Here is a 25,697-nt window from a genome sequence, read left to right on the forward strand (position 1 = left end):
TTGTAACTCACATTGCATTAAGTGCTTTTCCTTGAGACACGATTGTACTTGGTATTCTGACGAAGAGTTTTATGAATACTTCTCATTTTGTCACAAATAACAATAAAAAGATGTGTATTTAACTAATAATTAATAACTTTTACTGTTCATTAAAGAGATTCTTAAGTGGGAAAAATAAAGAGAAAACCTTAAGAAGTACCAAGAAAAAGACTATGGAGAGAAATGTCAGCAACCTTCTAAAGCATTTTGTGAGAAGCACAACCTTGTTTTAGCAAATAAATCTCTGTTGTCATTAATCATACACTATTTGTGGGTTCTCCATTTCCCCTGAAACTCTGGAACACATCCCTTTATGAATAGGGAAGACAATGGATACTTGAAGTTCTAATTTAGCTGTTACTGATTTCCTCTCGGTCTCATTCTGTTACACTCTTAATGCAGGCTGTCATTCACCTTTACTTATTTAGGGCCAGAGGCCTTCCAAGTAAGACTTGCCTTTGCTCAGGTTTGTCCTCTTGAATTGAAGTAGCTTTTTGTAAAATGTTTCTACCTGGTATTATTGGGTTGGCCAAAAAACTCATTTGGGTTTTTCCCATGATATCTTACAGAAAACCCTGAAGGAGTTTTTGGCCAACCCACTATTTAGTAGTCAGAGGCATTCATCACATTTAATTGAATATGAGCGTTGATTTGTAAATCTGCCCCACTAGACTGAAGGCTGACTTGACCCGCATGTCAGTGCCCCTCAAGACCTCTGGTCTCCCCAGGCCTCTTTGTGAGGTTAGAACTGTGCTTCTGAAATCTAGATTGAAGCTTGCTCTTTATGCCTTTCGGTGATTCAGACGGGCTGTCATGAGATGAAACAATGTTTAATCCTCTTTAGGACTTAATTTCATTCAAATTCACCTTTCTCTTGTATTCATCTAATTCAGTGTAAAAGAAGTACTTTAAAAAATTTAACCATTTTGAAAAACTGATAAAACATTTATTAAAAGTACTTATGAGTAAAGTCATGTGCTTTGTTTTCTATAAAATTATTTCAGCATAGTACCACATCTGACTATATAATTTAACAACAATAATGCCGTATTTGCTTATTAATTAAGATTTTACAAAGTACTTTTTATATACGTAATCTCTATAAAACCCTAAAAGGCAGGCAAAATGATAAATGTTATTTTCAATTTATGAATAGAGTTTTAAATACTTAAGAGTTTTGTTATTGTTGTTGTTGTTGTTTAGTCACTAAGTCGTGTCTGATTCTTTGGGACCCCATGGACTGTAGCCCACCAGGCTCCTCTGTGCATTAGATTTCCCCTGCAAGAATACTGGAGTGGGTTGCCATTTCCTTCTCCAGGGGATCTTCCTGACCCAAGGATCAAACCTGTGTCTCCTGCATTGCAGGCAGATTCTTTACCACTGCATCACTGGGGAAGCCCCTAGTCATCTTTGTACTTGTAAGTAATCCAGCACATTTTGAGTAGTTTGGTAGCCAACCTCCATGATGGCCTCCAATAATCCTTCCCTCTTGTATTCAAGTGCTTGGATGGCCCAGTCTCACACTTACTTAAGATTGAATTGTGTGACTCTTGGAAGTCAGTGGAAATGTTGTGTAATTTCCAGGACAAGGAAGTAAAAGACATATGACTTTTGCCAGGGTCTCTCAGATTGCTCTCCCAGGGAGAAGCCAGCCATCATGTTGTGTTGTGGGAACAGCCAGGCAGAAATTCCCAGTGGAGAAAACCTGACCTTCCACTGACAGCCAGCACCAAGTCGTCAGCAAGGGGAGTGAAGCCACCATGTAAATGGATCTTCCAGATCCATCAAGCCTCGAGCTGATGGCAGAAACTGTGAGAGACAGTAAATAATTGTTGTTTTAAGAGTTGTGCTTAGGAATAATTTGTTGCACAGCAATGAATAGCTAATTCAAGTGTTATCCAATAAAATTTGTAATACATTCAAGGTTTTGACATAAATTTGATATTTATATGAACAGAATGAACACCCTGTATCAGGTGAATTTTTCCCAATTAGCAAGGTAAATTCTTTTCTCTTAAGCAACATTCACAGTAAATGTTTGATTAATATTGGCTGAATTTATTTATATGATTCATTATTTACTTGCTTCATAAAGCCAGAAACATGTTTAGGATTATATGCCTTGACTATTAAATTCATTAAGTCAGAGCTTTAATTTACCATTGAATAAATGGTACAGATAGAATGATGCTTTATTACCATTTTACAATACTATATTACTGCTAACAAAAATAATAGTAGTAAATTTTATAAGCATATAGTTTTTTCTATTTTTCCAGCATAGATAATTAAAAAATTATGCATTGTTAATTATGGAAGTTATCATGTTTTTTCATGGCAGATATATTTTACTAATTAATTTAGTTTATAGTTATCATTGTGTTTCCAGAGGTACTTACATGAAAATTAATTTGTTAATGAATTGCATTTTACTAACTGAATATTAGTAAAAGAATTACTGATTTTTTTCATCTAGTGAAACAAAAAAGTGAAATTTTAAGGTGAAATTCTTTTAACTTTCATTTGCCTATTGGGAAATTAAGTTAAAGAGACAAACAATATTAAAGAAATAAATTTGAAAAAGATTAAGTTAGTTTCAGATATTATTTCCTCAGATTAAACAGTGTATCATTCCAACTCCTTTTTCTTCTCCTCCCAGAATTCAGTTTACTTCTCTACTCACATTAGTTTCTGTTCTTTGACAATTTTGCTCCTACTTGTTTAGACTGCAGGGATGGAAATTGAATTTGTGTTGTAATGAGAATCTAACCACTCTTCAGCAAAATAACGATAGTTACTACTTAGTTGTATATAATGATCTCACCACACAGTTTTATTTGCAAGTATAATTTTAAGATAAAATATCATACTAATTATTCACTTCTTGCTTGGGATTTCCTTTGCCTTTACACCTTTTCTTGATGTATTTATTCTGTACTGTTTTACTAAATTTGTACATTTTTGCTTTTGCTGTTTTGTTATTCATTTTATATTTATTCCTACTAAACTTTGTCCTATAAATGAATAATAATTTACCTAGTTATTTTTCACTGTAAATTTCCTTACTATTATCTAAGATATTAAAATGTAGCTCAACACACTGTCCTTTAAAAACCTGATTTTGATTCTAACTGGATTGTGATGGGCTATACGGCTCCTTTTTTATATACAGTTGATCCTTAAACAACAAAGGTTTGAATTATGCAGATTCACTTATATGTGGATTTTTTTAAATAGTAAATACTATAGTCCTACAAGGCTTCCCTTGTGGCCCTAGTTGTAAAGAACCTGCCTGCCAATGCAGGAGACTTAAGAGATGCGGGTTTGATCCCTGGGTTGGGAAGTTTACTTGGAGGAGGGCATGGCAACCCACTCCAGTATTCTTGCCTGCAGAATCCCATGGAGCCTGGTGTGCTATAGTCTCACAAAGAGTTAGATACAAATGAAGCAGCTTAGCAGGAACGCTTGCATAGTCCTACACAATTGGAACGAACGCTTGCATAGTCCTACACAATTGGAGGTCAGTTGAATTGGCGGATGCAAATCCTCAAATACAGAGGTGAAGGAGGAACTGCAGATCAGGAGGGAAGACTATAAATTATGTGCAAACAGTACAAGGGATCAGGACCCCTAACCTCCTAATGGTTTAAGGATCAGCTGTACGGCATTTTTTCCGCATAGGCTTTGGGGACATTAGCGAATTGTTGATCACCGATTCAGTCCTTCATTTATACCTATATTATCAGTAATCAGCTTTGGGCTCTTTTGACCTTGATTCTTAAATAAAGATGGGAATAATATATGGTGGCATGAGGTTAAAAAAGGAAGGATAAAAATGGAGTCAAGGCTGACTTTCTGTCATATGGAAAAGCTAAAATTTTGTACATTCAAAATAATTCAAGACTTATTTAGTGGCCTTAAAAAACTTTCACCTACAGCAGTATTTCCAGGTACTTCAGATAATTTTAGGCATCATTGGAATTAAACAATGTTAACTCAAATCTCTATGATACTTATAGTTATGTAGGTGTATGTTTGGTGTTATGTCTTTACCGTCCAGTAACACTCACAAATTTCACTTTTCAATATAAGGAGAGCAGGACTCAAGCATAGAGACATCATAATCAATGATATCTTTATGGAATATGACTTTTGTTATGCTACTTATTTTTATAGTTAAGTTTTAAATGATTTGATTTTAAGGAAAAAGAGTAAAGAAATAATAGTAGATAAACAGTATGAATAAGCTCATAAAGGTGGTAGAGGAGTGAGTGAAATTTTGGACACAGTTTCCAAAAGATTAAAACTTAGGAGACTGCTACAGCCATTTCCTTTTGCCAGTTTCTTTTTCTCACTAGAAACCTGCTAAAATGGACAAGAGTTTTGAAGACACTTTGAAAGTTGGTAAGTGACTCTTTTGAATTTAGCAAACACATTTCCCTTCAACCTTTATCACCCATGAGAATAGGAAGTGTAATACTTTCAAATGTTACAGAAGTCTCACTGCAAATAATAAAAATGCCAAGAACATAGAAAATGCCCTACAAATTCTTCCCAGATTTTGAAGTGACCCTGTATCAGAAAAAAAACTCATAAATCCCAGTTTATGAACCATAAATTCAACACTTGAATTCACACAAAAAGCAAAGACATGTTTACAAATAGTAATAAAGCATAAAGGAATAATGATTTCCCAATAAATTTAAACTCAGAAATTTTATTTCAATGTGAAGTTTCAATAGTAGATCATATGTTCAATATAAATACAACCCAAGTTTTACTTTCTTTTTTAACTAATGGTAATCTATTTAAAGTGATAGATTATTTATAATATTCTGAAGATTCTGGCTATTCAGGTAAAACTTAAAGTTAGCATAAAAAAAAACAGCTAATAAGCACCTACTGTCAAGTACGAGTAGCAGGAGATACACAGATAAATGTTAATGTTATCTATTAGAATTGCTTGAGAATTGATTTTTCTGGTATATTTCACATAATGATTCTAAACTAATAAAAATGTTTAGTTATACCGAGCACCATATTTCTTAAGCATGTTGGCTAAACTAAGCTAATTATATATTTATAATAATGCAACATTACATCTATTGGTTTTCTTTTATTAATATTGCTGTTAGGAAAGTAAAATTTAATTGTTCTGGCATGAAGTCATCTTTAAAACTGGAAAAAATCAGTTTACAATAAATTCAACTGTAATATAATGGTAACTTTCATGCTTAGAAAACACTTTATACTTAAATACTGGTGGTATCTCAGATCTAGATAATTATCACTGCTGCACTGAAGTGCTTGCTCTATAGCTCCAAAGTCTATTCATTCTGATTATCCATCCTGCCATATTTGGGAAGCAAACGATTTATAGCCAACCTTGGATTGATTTGCTATAGAATAAATTTACAATTATCTTCTGCCATAAACACATAATTGTGACTCAGCAAATTTGATTCTGAGTCTCGTAAACAGCATTTAACAAAATAAGAATAATTTTTTATAAGAAGGATGGCTCCTGGATATATCCACCTTTAATATAAAAACATGCTCAGACTAAAGACTTACTTGCTGCTCTGGGAAAAAGTCCATTGCCCCACATTTCCTCAAATACTTCTTGTTGGAGAAAGAATTAAGTTTTCATGTTCATCTTTATTTCCACCTTCCTGCATCCTTTGAATCTTGTACTCTATTTGGTTCCTTGTGACATTTTCTTCATCTTCGCACTGGCAACAACCAAAATGTAATTCCTCATGCTTTCCTGCAGGCCCAGAAAGATCCACGTAACTAGAGTCTTGCTGGATATTTGCAGACTTCATGTGGAGTGCATTCCTGCGTGCTGCATGCGTAGGTGACATTATGCGTAGGGAGGGGGGCTTTACAACAGAGAGGTGCAAAGTTAAGGATGATTTTTAGATACCATCATTCTTAAAACGTTTTAGATGCTTCAGCTTCTTTCTTGGCCTATTCTCTCTTCTCTTCCTCTACATGTTCTGCTCTCTCACCCTCGAGGATTAAAAATAACAAATCACTTCTGCTTTCTTGGGAAGAGCAATTAAGTTCTTGCTTACATCTCTTTCAGTTTTGGGCATGCTTCTGAATTTCCAAAATCACTTCTTGCAAGTGTACCCATGAATATTTGTTCCTGTGCTAATGCTAAGTCGCCTCAGTCGTGTCTGACTCTTTGCGACCCTATGGACCCGTAGCCTGCCAGGCTTCTCTGTCTAAGGCCTTCTCCAGGCAAGAATACTGGAGTGGGTTGCCATTGCCTCCTTCTCACCCCAGGGATCGAACCCACCTCTCTTATGTTTCTTGCAGTGGCAGGTGGGTTCCTTAGTACTAGTGCCGCCTGGCAAGCCTAAATAAGATAAGAAAAACTTTTCCATCCCAGTCTTCATCTTGGCACTTGGGAAAGGAATTTGGAGAGGTTCATTCTTCTTGCTAAATTTTAATGATATTATACAAAGGGGTACTACTTTTAAATAATAAGGCAAATGTGAGTTGATTGAGAAAAAAATATATATACTTTACGTCTTGCTGTCCTACTCTTTAAATATGGATGTCCTGATTTCTTCCACTGTCAGCAAAGCAGATACTTCCCAACCAAGCTTTGAAAACATATTCTGTAAACGTGTCTGTTGCACACTATTAAATAACAAAAATCTGTTGCAGCATTCAGTGTAAGCTCTCTCTTTTTCCAAAGGCTGCATCTGTCCCACAACATGCAGAGTTATTTTTAAATGTGTTAGATTTAATTAACCCACCACAAGGGACTCCTTTGATGGCATCCTGAAGGAGTGTTCAAAATATTTTTAATTTGGAAAATATACCATATAAAAGCTAGAAAGCTAGTCTCCAAAACAAGAAAGTAGACACCATGACTTCTCCTCTGTTCTTATATAAATACATGATGGGCATCTACTGGGTATGTGGTTCCATATGAGCAAAACTGAGCAATTTTTCCATCTCCAGTGTGGAAAACTGGAGAAACAGATTCACAGAAGGAAAGATAGGCTTTTATTCTAGCACTTGGAACTGGTATGTATTGGAAACAAAGGGCTGTAAATCCCCTGCTCTATTAAGTCTTTGCTCATCTGTTTCTGATTAAAAGTATGTCATGAGTGTTTAAAGACTGTCCTTCACTATTTGCAGGGAATGAAAAGGCAAGGTATCAAATTCTGGCTCAGCTTGTAATGCTATATAAAGCCATTAGTCAAATGAACAAGATTATACTGTTATTGATACACCATGATCCACAAAGTAGTGGTCCTCCAATGTTTTGAAAATAAATCCTTCATTTACATGAAAATTGTGAACTACCTTCCCAACAAGATAATAAATGGCACCCACTAGTTGAGAAAACAGAATGCTACTAAATATCAGCATGCATGTGTCTGACTCTTTGCAACCCCATTTGTGCATGCTAAGTTTGCAACCACAGACATAACATTGCAGTTCTAAGACTAGCCAATGTAGAGGAACAGAACATGAAAGATGGGATTAGAACATCTGACTAAACTAGACTAGACTCTCACACCTTCTACTCTGAGTCTTGACAAGTCACAATCAGACCTCTATTTCTTCATCTATAAAATGGAAGTAATAGTAGTGTCTGTTCTACTGTTCTATGAAATTGTTAAAATCAAGTGATATGAAAGCAATTATTACATATGCTTAATTCTTGGAATGCCTATTATTTAAAGTTGTTTGTCTATTCAAATCATTCTTTTTAGGGCAAGAAAAGGTTGTCTTTGATTTTTCAGAAGATAGAAATAACTTTTGTCCTCTTATTTTACCCTTAATAACTGAAAATACCATCTCTCAACAGATACAAATTAAAAAGCATTTAAAATCAGCTAGAGAGTTTTTCTTTACATTTAGAGAAGACAAAAGTAAGAGTTAATGAAATAATAAATATGACGTCTCAAATTCAAGCAAATATCATTTTCTAGCTTCAAATGCAATACTGTAGACTTTTTATAAACTCAGCTGTCACTGATCAAAATTAGACATGAACACACATACACAGACCTATACATATACATTGTTGAGAAGGAGTTGTGTAGCTTATTGTATATGAGCTCTTTTCATTCATGTTGGTATTAGTTTTACCTATGTAAAATAGTCCATCATTTGCTCTTCTATGTTAAAAAAAAAAAGAACATTCCAATGCAAAGTAATCCAAATATCTATTTAAAATTTTGTCTTTCACATCTTCTGTATTTCCAGGTAGACTAACACCTAAAGGGAAATATATTTTGACCAGATAACATTTTCAGATTGCATATAGGGGTAGTCATTTTGTCCCTTGTAATATAGAATTTCTTTGGGGACTTAAATTTCTCCCAGGTGATGAGTTTATAACCCCATGAAGCCTTTGTATATAACTGCTGAAGTACAAACCTCCTTCTTGGTATGTAGAAATGCAACTTATATTTTATTATTTGCCGTAATGGGTATTTGCATTGTAATTTAATCTTAGAAGTAATATAATTTTGTAGCTGAAGAAACTCTATTCAATAGACACTTTTCACAGACAGGAAACCAAGGCCCAAAGCAGTGAAGTGGCTCACGCAGTTACATCGTTAGCTGATGTCACAACTGCAGTCTCTGTGTCCTTCTACTTTCCATGGTGTCATTTCTTGTAAGTCACTCTTCTAAACTAATGTCACCTGCTGGAGGAGAGTGTCTAGGGAGACCTTCCCTGTTCCCAAGGAAATGCCAGGAGAGCCTGTATCACAGACCCAGGATTTCAAGTGGTGACAGTCTAAGCTCAGAGGAAAGCTGGGGGTGCCATTAGGGAGAGAGAGAAGGTGCTCTCCACGGTGATTGCTGCCCCTGAGTGGAGCCCAGAGCGGGGACAGAGCAGCGCTGTTCCTCCCAGGACTGAGGGCGTCTGTGGTTTTTCCCCTTCCCAAGACAAGCCCAAGAGACTTGCTTGTAATGTTTGCTGGAGGTGACCAGAGCCTGCGTGTGAAGCCTAAGCATCGGGTTTCCCTGGGAGATTTCAGAATCACAGAATCACATGTCTTCTCTGGAGTCTGAGCAGAGCACGGCTGGAGGGGTCTCGGGATGGTTGTCTTAGAGCCCAGGAGGATGGCCAGGTCCCTCCTGTCCCTGAATACTCCCATTCTTATTAATGTTAAAATACAACCTTTGTCTTTTTATACCTCAAAGAGCTGACACACCTCAAACCTGGTACAGTATACAAAAATCCCCTTATAATAGAGTCCACGATTATGGAGCCTGATCTTTAAAGAATCACAGTTGTCTCATGAAGGAAAAATACCGGCACACTCCCATAATTTCAAACCTGACACCTGGATGAATGGAGAAAATTTGCCTTGGGAGCCTCCGTCCGTTTGTCAGCCAAAGCACCTTGGGTCCGCGGGTCCGTTTTGCAGATATTATTGTTTTCTGTTTAAGAAACTCACCAGTGCAGTGCTGCCTTCCTGTCCTCCCCAGAGGGCCAGGTGGCTGAGACACCTGTCCACGCCGGGACCTGCCGGGCCTGGCGCTCCCGCCCTCCTCACAGATGGCTGGCCACCTGAGGAGAGTCCCCTGTGGGGCAGAGCTCTCGCCCACTTATCCGCATGTTTTCTTCCTGTCAGAGATGAGATTCTCTTCTCAGCCCCCAAATTCATTCCACCTACGAAAGAGAAGCATTCTCAAACCCTTTGTGTTCGCTATAATATTTTGTTAGCCTTAATTGAAAAAATACTTTAAACTTCAAATCCCTTTTTTAAGAGTTCCCACTAGTTCTAATGCTTTCATTTAAAATGAAATTTCCCTGTTTTCCTCTCCCAAAAGATTCTACTTTTAAGTATGTAATACCCTCAATGCCCCATTTCAGGCCTTTTATTGTATAGTCTCTTTATTACTTGGCACTATTGACGTTCCCCTTCTTTTTGAATATCCTAACTGCTTTTTCTGCCATGAAACAATTTTTTTTTCTTTCCTTCTCGTGCAAAATTATCTGATTCCTCTTGAAATCTGTTCCACCAGGGGAAGGATTCTGTTTATCCCAGACACATAGAGACATAACCTTATTTTGATTTCACTGAACTGGCATACAACCAACTAAACACAGTATTAATTATAGCACCACTAAGAAATAAGTTTATTGATTTATTTTTGGCTGTGCTGGGCCTTCATTGCTGTGTGGGCTTTTCTCTAGCTGTGGAGAGTAGGGGCTACTCTTTTGTTGCAGAACACCGGAACTAGGGCACACAGGCTTCCGTAGTCGTGACCCCCCCCAGGCTCTAGAGCGCAGGCTCAGTAGTTGTGGCGCATGGGCTTAGCTACTCCATGACATGTGGGATCTTCCTGGGCCAGGGACTGAACCTGTGCCCCCTGCATTGGCAGGTGGATTCTTTACCACTGAGCCACCTGGGAAGCTCCAGCAACATTTGTATACAGCACCTTGACATAACCTTACAGTTGTTTCGTATATGTGTAGCTTGGGTATCAAAATAAAGTCTAAATTCTTCTAGGAAAAACATATTTTTAATTTGCTTAGCTTCTATTAAAATAGACAAATGTTTGTTGAGGTGAAAGTCTCATTGGCTAGTAGCTTACTTATGCACTTCATATAGAAAATCTTGAAATTATCAGACCAACGCAGATAGAAGAAATCATCATGAATACATCATCACGTAATAATTGTTTTCTTTAAATTGAGGGAAAAAATTTACTGTATTTCATTTGGTTGGAAGTAAGCCAAAGTGACCTTTGCTGGGCCAAAGGGCAATGTGTTGATATGACACTGATAATTAAAAGGAATCAGTCCCTTATCTTTCATGAAGGTTCTGTTTTGATGGGAATATAGAAAGTGGTATCATATTTCACTTATTTATTGTTGTTATATTAATATACAAATATATTTTACTTATCCATGTATAAATTTATAGTATACTATATTATATAATTAATATTTTAACATATTTTCATGTGTGAGGGAAAATTGAAATTTTCCACTTAAACTTTATTAATTCTTTGTTACTTCTTTTCAGACAAAGAAGATATAGGGTACAATACTGAGCAAAAGTTATTCTAGCCATTACTGACAAAGTACTACAAAAAAGGACCTTCTTACTATTTATAACATCCAGGTTTATGCATTTCCATCACATATAAATATAAGAAGTGGATCTGTATTCATTATAAGCTGCAATACATAGTGGAGAAGCAGTTGCAAGTGATAAATGAAAATTGACAACCACTTTATTTCAATATATAATTTGTAAAAGTTTCTAAAAGTCTAAGGGATGGTATTTATAGGAAGTGGCATTGCATGAAGACAATATAAAATAGTGGAAGCAATACAGTCTAAGTTTTTGAAATATAAAATCTATTTTACCTTCAGTTCCATAAAGCAATTAATCTAGTTTGTGAAGTTATTGCCTAATAATGGTACTTTGAAGGTTTATAAAGAAACCATTCTGTTTCCTTAAAGAACTTAAAACCTTCTGAAGTTGTCTTTATGGTTAAAATTGGCTAAAAAATATGTTTTCTCAGATAGTTCAAAGGAAAACTTCAGCAGTGTCTCTGCCACAAGTGCATTCCACATACACAAATAGTAGAATTAGAGAAGGAATTTAACTAATTGGTGCCGTGATCTTTGAAACTCCCTTAAACTCATACATTTTCTAAGTTGTAAAATGTATGGATTCTATTACATTAGGGTATTTTTGAAAAGTTCTTTCCAGGTTTCAAGTTCTAGAATTTTAAGTTATTGTCATTCAGTGTTTGTGCTGATTTAGAAGAAGCAAGATCAATCATCTTTAGTAGTGGATTTTTGGTGGACTTTAGATACAAACTTGGTAGGGGAGAAGGTAGATGGGGAAATAGTTTTGAAACAGAGCAGAACCCTATGGTCCTTACTCCCCCACCCCCACCCACTGGCCTGCCTTTTGTCTGTGGAAAAACTTTAACCAAACAATAAGTTCAATCAGAGAAGTGAGAACATGAAGAAACAAAGGAAAGCAGTCCAATAAAACTAAATAATAACAGTTTAGTCATTAAGCATAGTTAAGGACCTCTGGTTCCTCCTCAAGGGCCATAGATAATATTCTGAGCCATATCCTGTGAGCTGTCTTATAGATACTGAAACCCCCACCAGGTAGGAGAAGTTAATTACATTATGACCAGATTGTAGCCATGGTGTAAGGTGCCACACTCTTGAGAACTGGCCTCAAAGAAATCAGAACAAACAGACCCTGGAACTGAAGAGTACCTGTACTTAAAACAGTCAAGATGACACTGCTCAGACCACCAATGACCAATTTCAAGATGACTGTCAGAGTCAGCCATGCTGTTTCTGTGCGTAGCACATTTCTTCTGTCTATAAAAGCACTTCCCCATTGACTGTCAGTGTGCAGGGGGGTGGAGGGGGTAGTCGACCTTTGGACAGGAGTCCACCTTCCCCTCACTGAAGGTTGCCAGCATCCGAGATAAAGCAAACTTTCCACCAACCTTGCGTCTTTATTGGCTTTTGAGCGGCAAGCCACTGGACCCCCTTACTTCTGGTTACAGCTGCTCATTATGAGGATGGATGAAATTCTAACTCTCAGAGATGATTTGTGAGTTACCTATAAATGTAATTACAAAACATGTTAAGAAGATTGGAGTCAATGACTTGATCATTTGAAAACAGGAGAAAATATGATACCTGGTTTCTAGCCATAAACTGAATTCTCAAAGTTCTTATTTCATAATTAAAACAGTGATTGTCATTAAAATCCCAATAATGCTTCATTCTTTCATAATGTAGGAAGCTGGTGCTTTGCATCCCTTCTGCTCTCTCAGCGTAAGCATAATGGTATAGGAACTAAAGAGTCTCTTGATAAAGAGGAAAGAGGAGAGTGAAAAAGCTGGCTTGAAACTCAACATTCAAATGCTAAGATCATGGCATCCAGTCCCATCACTTCATGGCAAATAGATTGAAGTCCATGTAGTCAGTCAATCTTAAAGGAAATCAACCCTGAATATTCATTGGAAGAACTGATGATGAAGCTCTAGTACATTGGCTACCTGGTGTGAAGAGCTGACTCAATGGAAAACACCCTGATTCTGGGAAAGACTGAGAACAGGAAGAGAAGGGGGAAGCAGATGATGAGATGGTTAGATAGCATCACCGGCTCAATGGTCATGAATTTGAGCAAATTTCAGGGGATAGTGGAGGACAGAGGACCCTAGCATGCAGCAGTCCATGGGTTCACATAGAGTCACTTAGTGACTTAGTGACTTAACAGCTCAAATATCTCAATCTTACTATGTTAATTATGTGGTAGAAATTTGTGGCTAGAAATTTGCCTACTAGTTTGCCTCAAACTATACATGTGAACTTACTGATTTCACATGATGACTTCAAGAGGGCCAACGACATTGGAAAACATAAAAATGGGAGCTTTTAGTTCAAGCTCAACTAGTGGCTTCTCATTCTCTGCCCTTCTCATTCCCCAGTCATGCTTTCTACAGTTGAATTTCCTTTTGGTCTCTTCCCATTGCTGCAAACAGACTTATAGGTAAAGTCCCATGTCTCTGGGTTGGTATTCAAAGTTCTTTGTAATCTGGTCTCCAGAATTTTACCAGATACATCCACCATGTCTTGTCATAGCAATAGCAGTTCAGCCAAACAGAACTCTTTGCCATGCCCTCAAATCCCTCTCATTCCCCCATTTCACACCTTCACTCATCTTCTTTCTTCTTTCGGTGTGAACACTCTTCAAGTTCCAGCCCCTGTCAACTCTCTCATGAAGTATTCCTTACTCATGCCAGAAGAGTGGTCATCTTTGATAAATTCTTGCCTCAATTTTTTCTTGCCCCACAGTTTTCAAATTTTTAGCTGGAATCACTGTTAAGAAATACATTTTGCATTGACACACATTTCATTCAGACATACACACCACACACACACACACACACACACACACACACACACACACACTCCTAAGCAAAAGCTTCATGAAACAATACTTACTCTCATTATTTACAAAACTACACTACAATATTGTAAAGTAATTAGCCTCCAACTAATAAAAATAAATGAGAAAAAAAAAGAACTTTTCAAACTTAAAAAAAAAAAAAAAAAAACTACTCTAATGTTGTCTCTTTTCTCTTTCATTTGGGGAAAAAGCTCTGACTGCAACGCATTAAATAGATTTAAATTTCTCTTTAATTGTTAATAACCCAAAGTTTGAGAAACACTGTTATACACATCTCAGAGTATTCTTTGTTGTTTATTGTGTACAGACATATTCCCTACCATATAAAAAGCTCCTTAAGTGTGATACTGTTTGGTGCAACATAAAGTCTTCCACTGTATTTAACTGTGCTTTTCATATTAGCTACCAGTAAGTGTGTGGAAGCAAAAAGGAAAGAATGAAGTAAGGAAGGGAGAAAAGAAATATGAAAAATATCTCTGGAGTTGTGGCTTATACTCAGAAATTAAGGCTGTTTTCTATTTAGCAAGTCAAAGATAGAAATCATTCAAGCTATTTACAGATGAAGTTCCCATCCAAGTAGTATTCTTTGAATAACTTCTTCAATCTCAATTTAAACTTAGAAATTAGTATTAAATCATGGACTCTAGGACACAAAGAAAGATAGCAAAAACAAAATGACTAATTAATAGAGTGAAGGTAACTTCATATGTGCTGTGTTCCTTTTATCTGCTAGATATTGTAAGGCAGGAGGGGAAGGTAGTAAGACCAAGGGTGTGAATGTATCTCCAGAGGTGAAAAAACCTTTGATTTGGTTTAGGTAAAGCCTGTGAAAAGGCAATGCTGTTCCTGTGTGCGCAGAACAGGTCAGTATATGCTGAACATGTCAAGCAATTTCTGTGAGCTCTTTGTAAACAAAGACAGAGCTAAGCGCTGACTCTCCCAAGCCTCTCAAATCTACAAAATGAAGCGTGAAGACACGCTTATCTCATGACATCTCAAATATTGCTTTTCACTGACTTTCAAGATTAGTGTTTTTTCCTCAAATTCAAAGAGGAAAATTTTGGACGAAATTTAAATTTGACAAATTATACGAATGACATACATTTACTGTGATGACATACCCAATTTGACTGGAGTTTGAACATAAATTTTTGTTATTCAGAGTGCACCCTCTTATCAACATGTGTTTCTCTGACTCTATATACAACTGACCTTTGAACAAAATGTGTCTGAACTACTTGGATCCACTTATATGATTGTATGTTTGTGTGTATGTGTGCTCACTCATGTCCTACTCTTTGTGACTCCATGGACTGTAGCCCACCAGGCTCCTCTGTCCATGGGATTCTCCAGGCAAGAATACTGGAGTGGGTTGCCATTTCCCTCTCCAGGGGATCTTCCCGACCAAGGGATCAAACTCACATCTCTTGTGTCTCCTTCATTGGCAGGCAGATTATTTACCACTGTGCCACCTGGGAAACCCCATATGCTTGTATAAATGTTAAAAAATTACAATAATATTATGTGAAACAAATCTTTCCATAGATCACTGAGAAGTCCTACATGTTTCCCTTTAAAAAATAATATTGCAATGGAAGTTTTAAGAGTTACTGTAAGATAGTGACTTTCTATTGCCAAAAAATAATTATTAAAAATAAATATATAATATATATAATGTTGTATTGTCTTCACTTCTGTGCTTTTGATTATTACAACTGAGAAAAATAAATCACTTTAAAAGGCAGATTTATGGTGGCTCTATTGCCAAGAATTTAGGCTTGTAGCAATTGTTGAATTTTTTAATCTATTGTCTACTAATATATTCCAAAGAGACAATAAATTTACATATATAGTTAGACACACACACATATATCTATATCTATATATAGAGAGAGAGAAAAGGAGGGAGGAGAGAAAGAAAGAAGAATGTATGTCCCAGGTAGAAATGAATTAATACTGAGATTTTAGTATTTAGTAACAATAACTTGCTATAAAAACACTTGGTAAAATATTCACTGTCCAGAGAGTATTTGTTTAATTATTTCACCTGACAATGTTACTTTAGTTGCTTAATTAATTGTCAAACTTACACATGTATTCCTCACTAGTTTTGTAGGCTATTATTTTCTTTCAGAACCACAGACTGCTCCTGCAACCATCTTAAAAATTCATGCCATCAGTGAGAAGCTGATGGAGTTAATGAATGAATACTGAACTCAAGGTTGAGTTCTTTTACAATTAGAAAATTAATTCCAAAATCATACATACAGTTTATTTTGTTTAAATATACTATAATGTTGATTAGCAAAATAAATGTAAATTTTAATGAAGCTACTTTAATGCAATTTATTTTTTTCTGAAGGCCCAACTGCATCCACTCCACTATCAACAACTAATGAAAGAAGCACAACTGCACCAGCAATAAACTCAACAGCATCACCAAGTGTTGAGAAATCAACAGTTGGAATATCTATTAAAGGTAGGATTAATTTTTCATGAACTTTATTCTAACTTAAACAATAAAATTATCACTCATATAATTTAATCACAGGAAACTAATTTGGGAATCTTGTATCTATGGTATGAAAGTCTGGGTTATTTCCTTATTTTGAAATGTATGTGTTATTTTGGGTTGAATACAGAACTCTGAGATCATAGTGGACTTCTTTTTGTGGCTCACGTTTTGTTTGAGAATGATCTTATTGTAAGGGTTATGCATACAAAGTTTATTTTTAGAGAATAAAAAATTATCATTTCTCAGTCACAAAAATATCTTTCTAACTATTCCAGTTCCCCAGTTAAGCAGCACAGCTAACATGGTGGAACTGTATTAATAATAGACTGATTTTATTAGTTACATTGGGCTGATAGTAGATTTAATCAGTAAATTTCAGTAGCAGTGTCATCATTATGGTTACTGGACTGAGTGACACCTGTATCATGTTTTATGGCTCTTGGTATTAAAGAGAATTACCTTATCATCCATGAAAAATAAAATGAGCCATTAGTATCATTCAGCTAAAAACTCAAGAGATTATTAACCCAGCACATAATGCATTTCCCATCCTGAAAAAAAACATAAAATGAGGCATATCATTCAGGTCCAGTAATCAGTGGAGCAGGGGAAATAGAAGTGTTTGTTGATTATCTATGGGCAGAAATATGATTAGCATGCTAAGGTCACAGAAATACCTAAAAATCATGTACCCTAATGAACTGAAATCTCCACTACTGTCTTTCTTGCCCTCCTATTCCTCATTTAACTTCCATTCGAAGACATACAGAAGATTGATAAAGGCTAGTTCACTGGACTTGAATGTGATGTTGATACTCAAGAGAAAAGGAGTATTGTGAATATAGTTCATTGTTTCCAAACTGTCTAATTCTAATGTGAAACCAAACCAACCCTTAGAACTTCTTTACCAAACTGAGAGCATTACATTGTACCTTGAGGGCAGCACAGGGGATTTATTCTCAAAATGTGGTACAATCTACATTACCAACTAGGGGAAACTCCAAATGACCGTCAGCGAGCCAGGGACCATGAAACCTTCAACCAACACTCCACAGGTTGAATTATTTCATTGTTTATTTTAATTTTTACAAAGCATATCTCTTTCTCTCTCTCTCTCTCTCTCTCCCTCCCTCTCTCTCTCTCTGTATATATATATATATACACATTTATATATATATGTATATATATATACATATATATAAAAATGTGTATATTTTTATATAAAGGTATATAATATAATATCTCTATCTCTATCTCCCTTCAATCTCTGTGAGTTGCCAAATGAGTCCTTAGCATAAAATTATTTGATTTTGATAAAACATATTACTTTTGCAAACGATAGTGTGAAAATGTTAGTCACTCAGTCATATCCAACTCTTTGCAGTGCCATGAACTACACCCCGCCAGGCTCCTCTGTCCAGGCTAGAATACTGGAGTGGGTAGCCATTCCCTTCTCCAGGGGATCTTCCTGACCCAGGGATCAAACCTGCACCTCCCACATTGCAGACAGATTCTTTCCCATCTGAGTCACCAGGAAAGCCCTTGTAATCAATTATATCACCCCCAAAGAACCAGAAAACAGAGAAGGCAAGTGTGGATGTTACATGAAGCCCCAAAGAGTTAAAGTTCCACAGTTTTTCTGTTAACTACTTGGAACGTATGCTTTCTAAGTGGGACGATCCCTAGCCTGCCTACAATGGTCTATGATGAATAACACTGTCTAAATAATAACACAAGTCCTGACCACTATGGTAAATGATCATGAAAGGGTGGAGGTGGAGGTTTCACTGAAAAAAATCCAGAGTTGTAGTTTGTGATACCAAGAATTCATCTTACCTTTTTCACTTGAAAGAGAAATTTTATACCTACTCTTGTGAAACATAATGGGGGAGACCTTTACATCAACTTTACCTTTGGTGGCTCCTGTTGAGGGACACTTGATAGAACAGTTGAAATCATGTGTACACACACACACACACACACACACACATTTCTCCTAATTCCTTTTGAGGGACATTTTTACTGTTTTATATTACCTATGTAAAAAAAACTAAGCTACTCTGTCTGTGTTTTTCAAAATTTGTCCAAGTAAGTTTTAAACTATTCACATCCAATTATAAAAATGGTAATAGACCAGAATAGTTTTTCTTTTTTTTAATTTTCATTATAAAGATGTCCATATGTACCCACAAATAAAGAATACTGTAATTCATCTCAGAATCAATAATCATCAAGCTTTTACCCCATTTGCTTCATTTTTCTTTTTCTTTCTCCTTCTTTCCATCCTCCTGCCGTCCCTTCTTTCCCTCTTTCCTACTTTGTACCTCCCTATTTTCCTTCCTTCCTGCTTCTTTTCTTCCTTTATTCTCTCTCTCTCTCTCTCTGTATTTTGCTTTTGGAAATTTTTTAAATATAAATTTATTTATTTTAATTAGAGGCTAATTACTTTACAATATTGTAGTGGTTTTGCCATCAGACTTTATTCCATTTTACCTCTGCACACTAAGAGTGCATCACAAAAAATAAGAATAATTTATTACAAAGCTACAGTGTCATTATTAAATTTTCTGAATTAATAGTAACGAATTAGTATCATTTAAAATCCATTTCAAAGGGCTTTAAGGGTTAAAATCTAGTAACCATGTATAGAACAGTGGGAGAAAGAAGGAAATGAGCACATTCTGGGGTCATGATGAATGAACGATGATGGAGAATGATGAAGATTGATGGTGGAGAAAAGATGAAAAAGAAAAAACAGCTTCTGATGTCCACAAACTCCTTGGATCCAGGATGAGAAACAGAGAGTCTGGCATGGTGGAAGAGATGGGTGAAGACATCAGGCAGCCGGGGGTCCATTGCACTTGAAGGAAAACGAGGGAACAACAGTGGAGGAGAGAAAGGAACTCCTTATCTGATTTACTTGATCACCACTTATATATTAAGGGCATAAGTTAGTTGAACTTAATATATGGATATTGCCTGTGTTCCTGAAAACAATATACTTAATACACAGATGAGGAATATACATCAGAAGGACTGATGCTGAAGCTGAAGCTCCAATACTTTGGCCACCTGATGTGAAAAGCCGACTCATTGGAAAAGACTGATGCTGGGAAAGATCGAAGGCAAAAGGAGCAGGGGGCAACTGAGGATGAGATGGTTAGATAGCATCCGTGACTCAGTGGATGTGAATTTGAGCAAACTTTGGTAACTAGAGAAGGACAGAGAAGCCTGGCGTACTATAGTCCATGAAGTCTCAAAGATTGGGACACAACTTAGTGACTAAACAACAACAAAGAAGACCATGGAAAATTTGCCTCAAATTCTCATACTCTAACCAGTGTATCAGGATATATGGCTTTCTCTTTTCAGGCTTGTGAGGAGTTTTATATGTTGTCTCATTCTTCAAAGTAACCACTTTTAAATTATATAATAATACCATAAAAATATATCTATAGTGAAATCATTTTTATTCCCCATTCCTCATGGCCACCAAGGTCATTTTAGACATAAAGGATTTACCAAAAAATACAACATGGAGAAATATTTTTATTTTCATTTTAAGTTGTCCCAGTCAGATTTTCTTCTTAAAGGTCAATAGATAGTTGATTTAAGTGTTCATGTTTATCTAAAATATGTACATTTTCCTCCTTATGACAATGGCAGAAATTTTATCATCAGAAAAATGGAAAATATGCAGCCAAGATGGGAATCCTTGCAGTGATGTAGTCACGGTGGCACAGGTGCTGGTAGAACTTTGCCCAGAGCAGGCTTGTTTTTAGAAGTTTACTCAATTAGAGAGATGGGATTTGATCCATCTCTAGATGTGTATCACATGCTCTGCCCATTTTGTTCAAAGGCCAAATGGCTAGGGTTAAAATCAACATTTGGTCAACACTGAATGTCATCATTATAAACGGAACTTTTAAAAATAAACCTGCAATTTCATTATTAAAATGTAACTATTATTCAACATTTTAAAAACACTTTATAGTCAGATATGTAAGCTGAATCATAGTGCAGAAATAAAAATTCTCAGCACAGATACTTCAAATTTTTGATTCTAAATAAACATTCAGTTTGAACTGAGGTCAGTAGAAAGACCAGGGATTTTTGGCCATTTCTTCCCTATAGGAGGCCAGTTGTGGTGGTGTTTAAGATGCATTTTCACTCTAGAAACAAAGATAAAACTATAAAGAACAGACTTTTAAAAGGCATTCTTGTAAATTTTCTTGTATGATTAATGGGGAAAAAATAGGCTTGGGGACCACATTTTCCTCCATATCCTTCTCCTTTATCCATAGTCTTTGTATTCTTTGTGAAGTTTGAATTTAACTTGAACTACTTGGGATATCTCTGTTACCTTTTTTTTTCCTTTTTATAAAATTTCAAAGTGGTAAAAGTGACATTTTGCTTGTAGTTTATCTTCACAAGTTATGACATGTTCCAAAATTAGACAGTTTCTTGAAACCCTTGTGTTCTAAATGGAATTAAATACAACTCTAAAAGGTTATTTTGGAAAATATTATGGATGATGATTTACTAAACCACTTTTCACAGAGTAGAATTATATTCTTACGATTTAATCTTTTATAAACATTTGTTGACTCAAAATGATGTATCTCTAAAAGATATATATAGCTATGTGTGTTAAGTCATTTCAGTCATGTCTGACTCTGCTACCCTGTGGACTGTAGCTGACCAGGCTCCTCTGTCCATGGAATTCTCCAGGCAAGAATATTGGAGTGGGTTGCCTTGTCTTCCTCCAGAGGATCTTCCAGGGAATCTTCCTGACCCAGGGATCAAGCCCATGTCTCCTGCATCTTCTATACTGCAGGCAGATTCTTTACCCACTGAGTCATCTGGGAAGCCCCAAATATAGATATAATCTGTTAATGTTCATATTAAATTCAGTCTATTTCTTTGGTTAACTATTATATAGTATTATTAATTTTGTGCATGTAATTGACAGACATAACAATCCTCATTAGATATTGCAACACTTCAATTTTGCAATAGTAAAGATGCATCTGTACTTCAGGATTTTAACATTCTTAGCACAGGAAAAGAATTTTACCTAAAATGCTTACCCATATTTGAAAATGAATATTTATGTGTTAATAATAAATCTAAAATACACTAAGCTTTTTTATATCATGGCTATTGTTACAGTGACTGTATTTAGAGATCATCAGCTTCATTACAAGATCACTGTTCACACACAAACAAGTCCAGGAACATCAGAAATGTACAACCACTTAGCTCTCCTATTTTCTAAAGACCAAGATGAAACAGAAGCCGAATAGATTTCTGATGAATACTTGAGCCAAAGCTCAAATTTGTTCCATCTCTCCCCACTATCAAACATGATAGGTATAAAATGAAAAGATCCAGAACTTCAGAAACTCAAAGATGATACACATTTTTTCTATTTACCATTATGTGTCCTAATTATTTCCTATAATCATCTCTATGTCTTGGATTTTCAAGCAGTAAATGAAATATATGCCAATAAAACATAATGACACAATGATAATCATTGTATAAAAATTAATTACAAAAAAAATTAATTACAGGAGTTTGCAGATTCCTTTATTATTTATGGTAAGAATTTAATTAAGGTTATTATTGGTACCAAGAATAGTGATGAAGTGAAAACAAAGGTACTATGTTTGGCTGGAGGGGACACTTAATTTATATTTTTAACATCTTTACCTTAAAAAACACACTAACAAAAAATCTTTACCTTAAGATATTGAGATCATGTGAGTGGACAATGCAAAATCTCAAACCTAACTTTCAGCGATAACATTTCTGTTGTTGGTTTCTTCTTTTACAGTTATAACCACATATGAGTGTAGAAAACTTTTAGATAGTCTCAGTTGCTCTCCACATTATAATGCACAGAATCTGCGTATTACAGTCACCTTCCGTTGCTGCTGCTGCTGCTGCTGCTAAGTTGCTTCAGTCATGTCCGACTCTGTGTGACCCCATAGACGGCAGCCCACCAGACACCCCCCGTCCCTGGGATTCTCCAGGCAAGAACACTGGGGTTGCCATTACCTTCTCCAATGCATGAAAGTGAACAGTGAAAGTGAAGTCGCTCAGTCGTGTCCGACTCTTCACAACCCCATGGCCTGCAGCCCACCAGGCTCCTCCATCCATGGGATTTTCCAGGCAAGAGTACTGGAGTGGGTTGCCATTGCCTTCTCTGTTTCCATTGCTAGAATAACCTATATCCCCTAATAAGCAGTGAAGAAAGAGGAATGAGCAATAAACCAAACCTTCACCACCTTCATAGAAGTGTTTGTCCTCAGCAACCCTCCCAAGATCTTATCCTCCTCTTATGGTTCCCTTGCGTATTCCAATATACAGCTCCAGCCAGCTTAGCCCTGAAAACTTTCCCCTGACCAGGGTTGTAAAGTATCATGTAAACTGTGCAGAGCTAAATAATTCCTCACTCAAACACATCATGCATATATAAATAAGAACCAAGATTTTATATATGTCACATAGTAAAAGTAGAGCCTGTGCCCTATTTGCAAAAGGACATTCTAACATGCTTTAAGAAAAAAGGGAATGCTATTATGAATAGCAAATCAGTCAGTTGTGTTCACTACTTAAAGGGGATCTTTATCCTTTGGTTAGTCCCTCTATCCTGTATAAGTGCCATCTTCCCTGAAACAGCATTTACTACATGCCTATTCTGTGCCAGGAATTGTTCTTCATGGTAACACAGATTACAAAGATGACTAATGGCCTGCTAGAGCACGTGGTGGCTGCAGGGAGTGGGAGGAGGAGCACGGAAAAAACCAAAATGACTAAGAGTCAGATACTGCCCTCCAAAGCCTTGGAGATGGCCTTGAACAGAGTGGGAATTCAATGTTTCATAAATGAAAAAAAATTAATTACAGGAGTTTTCATATCCCTTTATTATTTATGGTTATTAGAAGTTTCAAAGTCACAACTAAGTCAATAAAATTAAATCTTATTTTGGAGAAAAAAATCACATTACTCCTAGGTCCTATTGACCAAGAAGTTTTTCTCACAAGGAAAAATAAAATTATTTTAAATCATTTAATTTTACAACTTTGTTGCATGTTTCAAAATACCCAGGTAGCAATCTGCAATAGAAATCTGCTTTGGAGGCCTGTCATACAAAAATGTGTGTGAAATGTGTGTGTGTGTGTGTCTGTGTGTCTGTGTGTGTCTGTGTATATGTGTGTATGTGTCTGTGTGTGTTTACTGGGCCACCTAAGCATTCAGTAATTGTATTCCTTATGGTGGACAAAAATGGGAAAAAGTAAAGCAACACAGAAGTTTCAGTTCTGTTCAGTCATTCAGTCGTGTCCAACTCTTTGCGACCCCATGGACTCCAGGGCATGCCAGGCCTCCCTGTCCATCACCAACTCCCGGAGTTTACTCAAACTCATGTCCATTGAGTCAGTGATACCATCCAGCCATCTCATCCTCTGTTGTCCCCTTCTTCTCCTGCCTTCAATCTTTCCCAGCATCAGGGTCTTTTCCAAGGAGTCAGTTCTTCGCATCAGGTGACCAAAGTATTGGAGTTTCAGCTTTGGCATCAGTCCTTCCAATGAACACCTAGGACTGATCTCCTTTAGGATGGGCTGGTTGGATCTCCTTGCAGTCCAAGGGACTCTCAAGAGTCTTCTCCAACACCACAGTTCAAAAGCATCAATTCTTCAGTGCTCAGCTTTCTTTATAGTCCAACTCTCACATCCATACATGACTACTGGAAAAACCATAGTTTTGACTAGATGGACCTTTGTTGGCAAAGTAATGTCTCTGATTTTTAATATGCTGTCTAGGTTGGTCATAGCTTTCCTTCCAAGGAGCAAGTGTCTTTTAATTTCATGGCTGCAATCACCATCTGCAGTGATTTTGGAGCCCCAAAATAATAAAGTCTCCTACTGTTTCCACTGCTTCCCCATCTATTTTCCATGAAGTGATGGGACCAGATACCATGATCTTAGTTTTCTGAATGTTGAGTTTTAGGCCAACTTTTTCACTCTCCTCTTTCACTTTCATCAAGAGGCTCTTTAGTTCTTCTTCACTTTCTGTCATAAGGGTGGTATCATCTGCATATCTGAGGTTATTGATATTTCTCAATATCAATATTGAGTCTTGATTCCAGCTTGTACTTCATTTTTCATGATGTACTCTGCATATAAGTTAAATAAGCAGGGTGACAATATACCACCTTGACGTACTCCTTTCCCAATTTGGAACCAGTCTGTTGTTCCATGTCCAGTTCTAACTGTTCAGAACAAGACCCAGTTTCCATCCACTTCAGTCAGTCTCTCCCTTCAGGAAGCTTCCATAAGCCTCTTATCCTTCTCCATCAAAGAGCACACATACTGAAAACCACAGTCACAGAAAACTAATGAATCTGATCACATGGACCACAGCCTTGTCTAACTCAATGAAACTATGAGCCATGCCGTGTAGGGCCACCAAAGATGGACAAGTCATGGTGGAGAGTTCTGACAAAACGTGGTCCACTGGAGAAGGGAATGGCAAACCACTTCAGTATTCTTGCTTTGAGAACCCCATGAACAGTAAGAAAAGGCAAAAAGATAGAACACTGAATGATGAACTCCCCAGGTTGGTAGGTGCCCAATATGCTACTGAAGATTGGTGGAGAAATAACTCCAGAAAGAATGAAGAGATGGAACCAAAGCAAAAATAACACACATTTGTGGATGTTACTGGTTATGGAAGCAAAGTCCAATGCTGTAAAGAGCAATATTGCATGGGAACCTGGAATGTTAGATCCATTAATCAAGGCAAATTGTTTATTTCCAAGGCAAACCATTCAATATGACAGTAATCCAAGTCTATGCCCTGACCAGTAATGTTGAAGAAGCTGAAGTTGAATGGTTCTATGAAGACCTACAAGAACTTCTAGAACTAACACCCAAAAAGGTGTCTTTCATTATAGGTGACTGGAATGCAAAAGTAGGAAGTCAAGAAATACCTGGAGTAACAGACAAATTTGGCCTTGGAGTATAGAGTTTTGCCAAGAGAGTGCACTGGTCATAGCAAACACCCTCTTCCAATAACACAGGAGAAGACTGTGTTCAACACAAGAAGACTTGTCCACACATGGACATCACCAGATGGTCAATACAGAAATCAGATTGATTGTATTCTTTGCAGCCAAAGATGGA

At 36.5% G+C, this 25,697-nt stretch overlaps 1 protein-coding gene across 5 annotated transcripts in view; it reads left to right on the forward strand.

Moving 5' to 3' along the window:
• EMCN (endomucin) overlaps positions 1-25,697 on the forward strand; it is a 115,284-nt gene that overhangs the window by 24,528 nt on the left and 65,059 nt on the right. For 3 of the 5 annotated variants that reach the window (XM_061164333.1, XM_061164334.1, XM_061164331.1), the window contains exon 2: positions 16,354-16,470. In XM_061164333.1, the coding sequence (XP_061020316.1) occupies positions 16,354-16,470 (117 nt within the window). Of the gene's footprint in view, positions 1-4,397; positions 4,444-16,353; positions 16,471-25,697 lie in introns of all 5 variants that reach the window. The other 2 variants (XM_061164335.1, XM_061164332.1) reach the window with 1 other exon arrangement.

This window comes from Dama dama, chromosome 17 (assembly GCF_033118175.1).
Source record: "Dama dama isolate Ldn47 chromosome 17, ASM3311817v1, whole genome shotgun sequence".
NCBI classification, from domain to species: domain Eukaryota; kingdom Metazoa; phylum Chordata; class Mammalia; order Artiodactyla; family Cervidae; genus Dama; species Dama dama.